General features: G+C 35.5%; 1 protein-coding gene across 2 annotated transcripts in view; it reads right to left on the bottom strand.

The window, feature by feature from the left end:
- Positions 1 to 8,890, bottom strand: part of LOC106109555 (tryptase) — a 16,762-nt gene extending 7,872 nt beyond the window's left edge. Inside the window, exons 1-4 of one of the 2 annotated variants that reach the window (XM_013291109.1) lie at positions 8,761 to 8,890; positions 4,500 to 4,653; positions 3,715 to 3,829; positions 2,484 to 2,589 (exon numbers count right to left, since the gene is read on the bottom strand). In XM_013291109.1, coding sequence (XP_013146563.1) covers positions 2,484 to 2,589; positions 3,715 to 3,829; positions 4,500 to 4,653 — 375 coding nt within the window. In that variant the 5' untranslated portion in view covers positions 8,761 to 8,890. The remainder of the gene's footprint in view (positions 1 to 2,483; positions 2,590 to 3,714; positions 3,830 to 4,499; positions 4,654 to 8,760) is intronic. The other variant, XM_013291110.1, reaches the window with a different exon arrangement.
- Between the last annotated feature and the right edge of the window lie 1,230 nt (positions 8,891 to 10,120).

Raw genomic sequence — 10,120 nt, 5'->3', positions numbered from 1 at the left:
AAAAAAAAAAATAATAAAAAAAAAAAAATAAATAAATATACCGACGAATTGAATACCTCCTTCTTTTGGGAAGTCGGTCAAAAAGAAGTGTGTGTTTATGCTTTATTATAATAGTACAGATAGAAGATAAATAGTTCCGGTAATATGATCACCGGGTCAAATAAATGTAGCATTCTCTACTTCGAACATAAAATTACGATGTTTATGACCGATCGGAGGAGTTTTTTTTTTCAATCAAATATTGAAGTGAAGAAAAAAACTTCTAAGAATCAACTAACAAAGGAATCAATATTGACCTATTACATGACACGGACCTTGTTTAAAATGTCAAATGATTTTTTAGTTGAATTTTCCTTATATTAATGGTCGTTTGATTTTGAAAAGAGTATAGATAGTTTTGTTTTTTAATAAATAAGCAAAGAATGTAAAAAAGACCCGAATTATCGTCGCGCGATTTGCTAAACTATTTAACTACGCCGTAGTCTTTGACTCCAAAAATTTATCAAATTATGCCGTAACAAACATAAAAAAAACACAGACGAATTGAGTACCTCCTTCTTTTGGGAAGTCGGTCAAAAAATGAAACCCTGCAAGCACTAACTTTCGGGAAAAAAAATTTCAAATTCGGTCTACCACGGGAGGAGTTATGCCGTAACTCACATTAAAAAAAATATACAGACGAATTGAGTACCTCCTTTTGGAAGGTCTGTCAAATATAGCTTTTCGCTTTTTCAACTATAACGTAATGTTCACCTATTTGCCTAATTTCATTAATACCCGGTTTACACTTCGCCAGTATACTTGTTACAGTATACAGTTGCGACAACCAGTCATAGATTGTTTGGACTCACTGGCGCCAGTTGATTGACAGTTATTGACCGCTACCAACTATACGGGACATGTGTAAACCGCGCCTAACTGAGGTACAAAGTTTCGTTTCATCTATACTAATATTATAAAGAGAAAAAAAAATTGTACTTGATTCACGTAAAAACTACTGGGACGATTTTAAAAATTCTCTCGCCATTAGAAAGGTAATTTATCTGTGAATAACATAGGCTATATTTTTTGGATGAAATCGCGAGCAACAGTGTTCCATATATAAAAAAATAACACTATCAATTGAAAGAATAACATCTTGTCAATTTACTAGTTTTAAACAATTAGACTTTTTGTATAATGACCAAATTGTGAGTTTGACTGCAACATTAACATTTCCAGATTTCTCGATCGTATCGAAATTGACCTTAGCATTGTATTGAGGACAAATATAATAAAATGGCGTCAACTGGTAACTATAGTCCTATTAATTTATCTGACCCGGTTAGAATAAGTCAAACAATGACATCACATCGGCACTCCTTTTTTAATATCATGTCACAAAATCCTTGTACTTTAAATGTCTATGTTATTTGTCCATGTCTTGTATGTTATTTCCTGAACTAAATTCAATAACAAAGCTTTACCGGGCCATAATTGTTAGTCGCACTTAGTTATTAGATAAGGCTGTTTGCATATATGTCAATACGTCATATGTTGACTTGTCAACAATCTATACTATCTATACTAATATAATAAAGCGTAAACACACACTTCTTTGTTGCCTAAGATGTCAGCAATTACAGCACATTTTTGAATAATCCTTTTTTTAATAAAAAGCCCTACACTGACGTTACGCTTTAGGCTATAATTTTCCATTAAACTTAGAGGGTAAATATTTTGGTTAAAAGCACTAATGTGGGAAAGAGACCATAAGTTGCTGCCAACATCAAGAAAGAAAGATTGCTAAGGTTTGTCATGTCAAGTCATTTAACATTTGCTATTGATAATTTGACAAATGTAAACAATAAAATAAAATTTTCATAGTTTCATGCGGATGAAGCCGCACGGGAACACCTAGTTAGTTGGTAATCTCGCATGTCAAGTATTCTAAACTCTATACTTCATATTATACTAATATTATAAATGCGAAATTTTAGATTGATGGATGTTTGTTAGAGTTTGTATCCGAAACGGCTGAACGGATCTCGATGAAATTTGACATATATTTAGAGCATAGTCCGGAAAAACTAATAAGCTACTTACTTTTGGCATCGCTAGAAAAAGCGCAAAGTAATAAATAATCGCTACAAAGGTAGGAAAGACCGTATTGGTTTGATTTTATATAACTAATGTAAAAAATAATGTTTTTTAGTTAAGAGATTTTTATGTGGTAGAGAAGGTAAGGAGTAAAAGGTTAGCATAGTATGGACATGTTATGAGGGATGAATCTCATGTTACAAGGAGAACGTTAGTTATGAATGTGGAGGTACACCGGTAGAGGTAGACATAGAAAGAGATGGATGGATTGCGCGAAAGGTGACATGATGAAGGGAGTGATGACTGAGATGACGGATGATAGAGTTATGTGGAGGACAAAAACCTGTTGCCCCACTACGGGAGTAGGATAAGAAGGAAGATGATGATGAGTTATAGTTTTTTACCTGAGGTTCTGTAACTGGAGGTGGTGTTATAGGGTTGTTTACATCCCTTGTGTCAGGCGGGAGACAACACGTGTCCATGTATGACGGACAAGGTCCATCTCGTACACTGAAATTATAATTTATTAATATTACTGTCTGTTTAGTGTACTTTAAGAGAGGGGTTGCAAACCACTGGCACTGGCAAAAAAATAATTCGACCGCATTAAACATTTATTTAAAAATGTCACTGATGCATAAATGTTCGCCACCCCTGCCTTAAAGTGTTTGCCATAAAGGCGTAAATATCTGTCAGGGATCACATAGCATGCCAGCTATTGGAACAATGTGTTTACGCATTCCAGTAAAATGAAAATAAGATCGTATGAGATGAAACTTGTGAATATTAATCAAAGACATATAAAAAATATAGACGAGGTAATAAACAATTTTTTTTTCATCGGTACTTTCTCTGAAAGGTTGATTATAATTTGTCTAAATAAGATAGATTAGTTTGATAAATGACGCATATGAAGTATCGAATTCAATTTATATGAAGGTAAATGCCATACTTATTAGACAGGTATCGTAGTGACGAAACAAACACTCATAGCGGACAATTTTGAACTATCGATATTCGATATAGAAACTCAACTAAAATTATAGTGTAGAGAATTTAGCGGTGGCAGAAATAATAGCGAAATACAATTCGACTATGTACGGCTGTAGTAGTAATAAACATTTATTTACTCTCATTATTTGTTATGGTCATTATTAATTTGAGAAAACAGTGGTTTTTTTTTTAGTTCATAAGTTATAACTATAAATCTATCGATTCCAACTTCTATAAGAATAAAAATCGAAAATCGATAAGATTCATGACTGATTTTACACAACCCATCCCTACTAAATTTGAAATGAATTGTCAAACTAATCTAAATTATTTAGACAAACTATAGTTGTCAAGTTTAGCCATCTCTTGTATTGACTTGTATAAAAACATTTTACAAAACTAGAGGCTCCATCTTTTATTACAAAATAAAGTAAAAATAAACATTTAAATATGATAAAATAACACATTTTGACAATTAATTTATAGACATGTAGTTTTGAGGATTTATCAATAGATAGCGTTAGTGGTTTAAAAAGGTTCAAGTGAAGTGTCAACTATGCCTCTTCTAGTATATTTTTTGAACATCTTTGATGTTAAATTCTTTGTAACATCCTATATACTGATGATATATTAACAACATACCGTATATCAATGATGCCGATACCGTCAGTGATGACGGAGTTGTTAGCGTTGCAGAGATAGTATCTGACGCACTCGCCAACACGGCCATCGTCCGTCTTACAACTTGTATCCACAGCTTAAATAACACTTATTAGTTAGCAAATACACCAAATTGTACCCTATAACATCAGGATAAGGTAACAAATCGAATGATACCTTATTCACAAACAACTTTGACTAATCTATCTCACAACTTTTGTGTGATTGTCGATTGTTTCGCAGTCAATTCAACTGTCTAGTTGTACAACTAGAAATCCTCCTCCTCCCTCCATAAGCTTTTTTTATTTTTTTTATAACATAAGGTGGCAAACGAGCAAGCAGCCACCTGAAATCGCCAAAATGGCGAAACGACCGCTCCCCATAGACATCCGCAATTGCAGATGCGTTGCCTACCCTTATCCGACGGAGGAGGAGTCCCACATAAAGAGGATATTTCCCCATCCTATGCGTCTCCTCCACCGTCAAATACACGTTCCCTTTCCATCCTATTCTAAGGAGAGAATAAGGATGGGAACGAAAAGGGACTAAAGTCGACACTCCGGCACCTCACTCATCAGACTGTACGTGGAATTTGTCCCACTTGACGTCTGTCTTCTGTGTGGTCATGGTATTTCATCGGTCGAGCCGACCCATTCGTGCAAAGATGTTAAAGCGGGCTCTACCACTGTCTCTTCCGTCTTTACCTTTGTAGACATTCAATCTCTTTCCACACGAGTAACAAAATGGTCAACAAGAATAAATCTTACGTTTAGCGATTCCCGGTACTAAAGTAGACGGCTGTACCGACTTGGCTGTGGTAGGGTTGCCGAAGATCTGCTTGATGACAGCATCCAGGTCTCCGGTGCCATCCTGAGCCCCACACAGGGTCAGCAGACATATGGACAAATATAGTCGCAACATCTGTATAAAAGGCGAAATTACAAATTAAAACAAAATTATGTAAGCCTTATAGTATTAGCCTAGAGTAGCTTATGTGTATTTCCAGACTATCCGCTACATCTATACCAAATTTCATCGAAATCCGTTTAGGCTACAAACTCTAACATCCATCCATCTAAACTTCCATTTATAATATTAGTATAAGTGTGATAAATACGTCGGCATTACAATTCCTATACTCGTGCACGTATAACATTATTTATCTTTACCAGACAAAACCATCTCGACTATGAAACAGGTTTTTAAATGTCAATCGTCATAAAAACACATCACTATAAGGATGGAGGATCAAAAACCTTTGTCATTTCATTCAAGAAAACCGGACATTTGTCAAGAACGAGAATTTAGTTTAATATATCCCGTAACTCAGAGGGGTAAAGACCAAGGATCTCCATTTTTTTTTTAACTAATAACATAAGGTGTCAAACGAGCAAGCGGCCACCTGAATCCGTCAAAATGGCGGAGCGACTGCTGCCCATAGACATCCGCAATTACAGATGCCTACCCTTATCCGACGGAGGAGGAGACGCACATAAAGAGGATATTTCCCTACCTATACATCTCCACCGTCAAATCCACTTCCCCTTCCCATCCTTTAAGATAAGAAAAGGGTGGTAAAGAGAAATGGACTTAAATAAGGCCTCCGGCACCACACTCATCAGATGAAACACGGAATTGCTTCCATTTGACGCCTGTCTTCTGTGTGGTCGTGGTATTACTGGGGGCGAGCCCTGCAGTGCTAGGATGTTTAAGCGGGCACTACCACTCTTAATTTAATACCAATTCTATTTTTTCTCTATACTAATGTTATAAAGAGGAAATATTTGTATTTTTGTATGTATTGAAATAACTCAAAAACTACTGAATCGATTTAAAAATTTCACCGTTAGAAAGCTACGTTATCAGTGAATAACATACATACATTTTTTATTTCTCGCGGACGAAGTCTACAGCAATAGCTAGTAAACAGTAGAAGACTGTCTGGGAAGTCCTGCCAATCAAGTTTGCCGATTATCTTACTTCTTACTTCATGCTTTATGTTATAAATGCGAAAGTTTAGATGGATGTTTGTTAGAGTTTGTAGCCTAAACGGCTGAACGGATCTCGAAATTTGGCATAGATGTAGAGGATAGTCTGGAAGAACAAATAAGCTACTTACTTTTTCATTCCACGTGACGGAGTCGCGGGCGAAAGCTTGTTAATAAATGAAAATGTATAAAACGGCGCCATATTTTTACTTCGTAACTCTTAAATTTAAAAAACAATAATATTAAATCTAAAATGTTTTTAATTATTTTTAGTAGGTCATTGACAAGGACATGTTTTTTCAAACGAATTACATACACATTACATAACCTCAAAATATATTACCCTCCTATCGGACGGGCAAATCAGCATAATTGTCTTCTTCCGTAAGCAGTTACCCTTCCGTTTTTGTCGGAAATGTTTTACTGTAGAATTTTTAAGATAAAGTTAAATTATTTTAAAAAATATATATTTTAAAGTTATGAAAGTTATTGGTTACCGTAATTTGTTGATTATCGTTATATAGAACTAGCGTTCGCCCGCGACTTCGTCCGCGCGGTTTAAAAAAAGCAAGTAGCCTGTGTATTCTTCCAGACTATCCTCTACATCTATGCCAAATTTAATCGAGATCCCTTCAGCCGTTTAGACTACAAACTCTAACAAATATTCATCCATCTAAACTTTCACATTTATAATATTAGTAAGATAAGATTGAATGCCTATATTCTATGTGGTCATGGTAATATATTTGTAACTAGCTTTCGCCCGGGACTCCGTTAGTACGGAAATAAAAAACAAAATAAGATCCGCTACACCAATTTTATAATAATAAAATATTTTAATCCATTCAGAGGGTACAGTTGATTAAATGAGAAAAAAACATCCTAAAACTAAGATAAATATGAAACCCTCCAGCGAAAGTCCCGTCGAAATCGGCCCAGCCGTTTCGGAAATTACATATAGACAGATATTTTTTTTTTTTTTTATACCATAAGGTGGCAAACGAGCAAGCGGCCACCTGAAATCGCCAAAATGGCGAAGCGACCGCTGCCCATAGACATCCGCAATTCCAGATGCGTTGCCTACCCTTGTCCGACGGAGGAAGAGACGCACATAAAGAGGATATTTCCCCTTCCTATGCATCTCCTCCACTGTCAAATCCACTTCCTCTTCCCAACCTCTTCTTATAAGAAAAAAGTGGTAAAAAGAAAGGGACTTAAATTAGGCCTCCGGCACCACACTCATCAGACGAAACACGGAATTGCTTCCATTTCACGCCTGTCTTCTGTGTGGTCGTGGTATTACACCGGGCGTGCCGGCCCATTCGTGCTAAGATGTTAAAGCGGGCACTACCACTGTTAGAAAGTATTTTAAATGCGATTTTCGTTATCAGTATGCAAATACATCCCGAAATCTGGAATTTTTCTTTTGTTTATATTACAAACAGACATCAATTTTATTATATATAGCTGTTCCCGTACGGCTTCATCCGCATGAAGTTATAAAAACTTTATTTTATTGTTTACATCTGTCAAATTCTCAATTGCAAATGTCAAAATGACATGACATGACAAACGTTGGCAATCTTGCTTCCATGATGTTGGCAACAACTTATGGTCTCTTTCCCACATTAGGGTTTTTATCCAAAATGTTTACCTCTAAGTTTAATTGCGTGGAAATATATAGCCTAAAGCGTGACGTAACTATAGGGCTTTTTATTAAAAAAAGCATAATACAAAAATATGCTGTTATTGCTGACATCTTCGCAACAAAGAAGTGTGTGTTTACGCTTTATTATAATAGTATAGATTACCACCCGGATATGTGAAATAATTTCCAAGCAAACCTATCCATTTACACAGAGCAGTGGTATGTTATGATTGATGACAGGTAATTCCCCGCACAATATAACAAGTTTTTATATATTAATGATTATTTAATTACGAAACTAAATAAGTGTACACAATTACTGAGAATAACGTGATAAAAATATCCGATCACACATATGTTGAAAAACATTGGTTCATTTTCCTTTTGTTACACGGCTAAGGAATTAAATTAGCTTCCCATAGCTAGCGTCAGCGTTTGTTCTATCTCAACGCTTTTAACGCAGGTTACAAAAGCGTCCTTGCGAGTGTATTAAGGGCATTGACCCGTACTATTATAATTTAAATGCACCACAGTCAAAGAATTAAATTCGCTACCCACTCAGGATGGCATAAAAGGAAAATCTAAGACAGCAGCCACACTTTAGCACCACTGTTGTGCGATTGTCGATTGTCTTGCAGTCAATTCAACTGTTTAGTTGCACAAATAAAAATCGAGTAGTGTACCTCCATATAAGCTCTTAGGTATCAAAGCAAGACTCAACAGTGGTTCGATAGCAAGTCAAAGGTGTCCACACGCTTTTACACTATAAAAATAATAATATTTTTTTTTTCGAACTATCGCAATGTGTGTATCAAAATGACTTGGTCAACATGGGTAAAAAAATATTTCCTCGGTTATTCTTTTTTGCAAAACAATGTAAACTCTCACGTCCTTAACTATTTTAGCAGCAAGGTGATAATCATTTCCTTCACGTGATTTTAATTCAATTGGAATAATTTTAAAATTACCTACAATCACAAAAATGACACCCTATAACACTACGGGAAAGATGGGATTATTCCCAACCGTCAACCCGCTCTGTCCCCACGTGAGAAAAAGTTTCATCTGTCCCACCTCTTAGGCCTTATCACCAATAAGGTGAAAGATGTAACCGGTATGAAATAAGTTCCAACCGTTGCGTCGCAAAAAGTGGGACGGATGAAACTTTTTATTCTCACGGGGACAGAGCGGGGTGACGGTTGGGAATAATCCGGATGATGAGTCGATCTCGTCAAAATCGGTTTAGTATTATAGACTGAAGTCCTTACAATGGGAATTACATACAAATTATATACATAACAAATAACGGGCGAGAAATGTTACCCTCATTTGTCATTACTCGGGTAAAATTTTAAATATCGTTTGTAAACATTGATTAAATATGTAACATACCTTAAGTTTGTTCCTAAATTCTTCTAATAAATCTCTCACACATAAATTGTTTTACTATTTAATTATTAACAAATTAAAGTGAACACGTCCGCCTCCGAACGCAGAGACGCTCGACTGACGCCGGACACCGGCCAATTAATTAGCACTCTGTCACAACAAATCAAGTTTTGAATCCGACAGACTTGTTTGACCCGATGGATATCATTTAAAAACTATACATATAATAAAATTGTTGTGTCTGTTTGTAATATTAAAATGTATTTGCGACACTGATAACGAAATTTAAAAAAATATCTGTTTGTCCGCATGTCGCGTTTGTTCCGGGTAACTTCCGAAATGGCTGGGCCGATTTGGACGGGACTTTCACTAGAGGGTAACTGACAGGGATAGGCGTATTACAGGCATTTTTTAATTCCGCGCTATCAAAATGGCGTAACGGGTGGTCCAAATTTGAACTAACGAAGTTGGCGACAGCTCGTTAATTATAACAAAAATGGCGCAATCTTTGTCTTTCCCTAGTTTTACAGTAAGCCAGTAATAGCTATTTTCAAATTCAGGTAGTCTACAACTGGCGTCAGTGACACGTTACATGCTGCTACTGTACTGGCCAAATGTACAAGTAGGTTTACATTTTTCCTGATACAGTGCTATACCGTGATACCACTTACCGGGCCAGAACAGTTTGTCGCACTATACTGTTTGTTGTCCGCCATTTTGTGCACGTCACAGATGTTAAACATTTGTTAATGACCTTTTCATTTTTATTATACAACTTCAGATAGGTAAAACAAGATTTGATTTTTAATTTAAAGTTGTGTTTTTTTAAATAACATTGCACGCGACTTAATCCGTGTGGAATTGAAAACAACATTAGTTACTAGTATTTGCCCCTTGTGTAATTTAAAAAATCAAACAAAAAAATGGGACCCACCTGCAAGCATTACCTTTCGGATAATAAATGAATTATCAAAATCGGTCCACTAGCGGCGGAGTTATGCCGTAACACACATAAAAAAAAATAAAAAAAAAACATACAGACGAATTGAGTACCTCCTTCTTTTAGGAAGTCGGTCAAAAAAAAGAAGTGAATAGCCTATGTGTTCTTCCAGAATATGCTCTAAATGTATGTCAAATTTCATTTAGATCCTTTCAGAGGCTACAAAATCTAACAAACATGCATCCATCTTTTTGCAATTATGATATTAGTATGAAATATGATAATAATATTTCTCAGTAATAATTTACCTTTTTAATAGCGTTGACAATTTGGAAATCGAACCAGTATTTGTTTTTTATTCAAAGTAATTTAATACGATAAGATTCCACATCACATCTTTCTTTTTTTTTTTTTTTTTTTTTT

Source organism: Papilio polytes, unplaced genomic scaffold, assembly GCF_000836215.1.
Source record: "Papilio polytes unplaced genomic scaffold, Ppol_1.0 DF821189.1, whole genome shotgun sequence".
In the NCBI taxonomy this organism is placed as follows: Eukaryota; Metazoa; Arthropoda; class Insecta; order Lepidoptera; family Papilionidae; genus Papilio; species Papilio polytes.
This window is presented reverse-complemented; position numbering and strand designations above follow the sequence as displayed.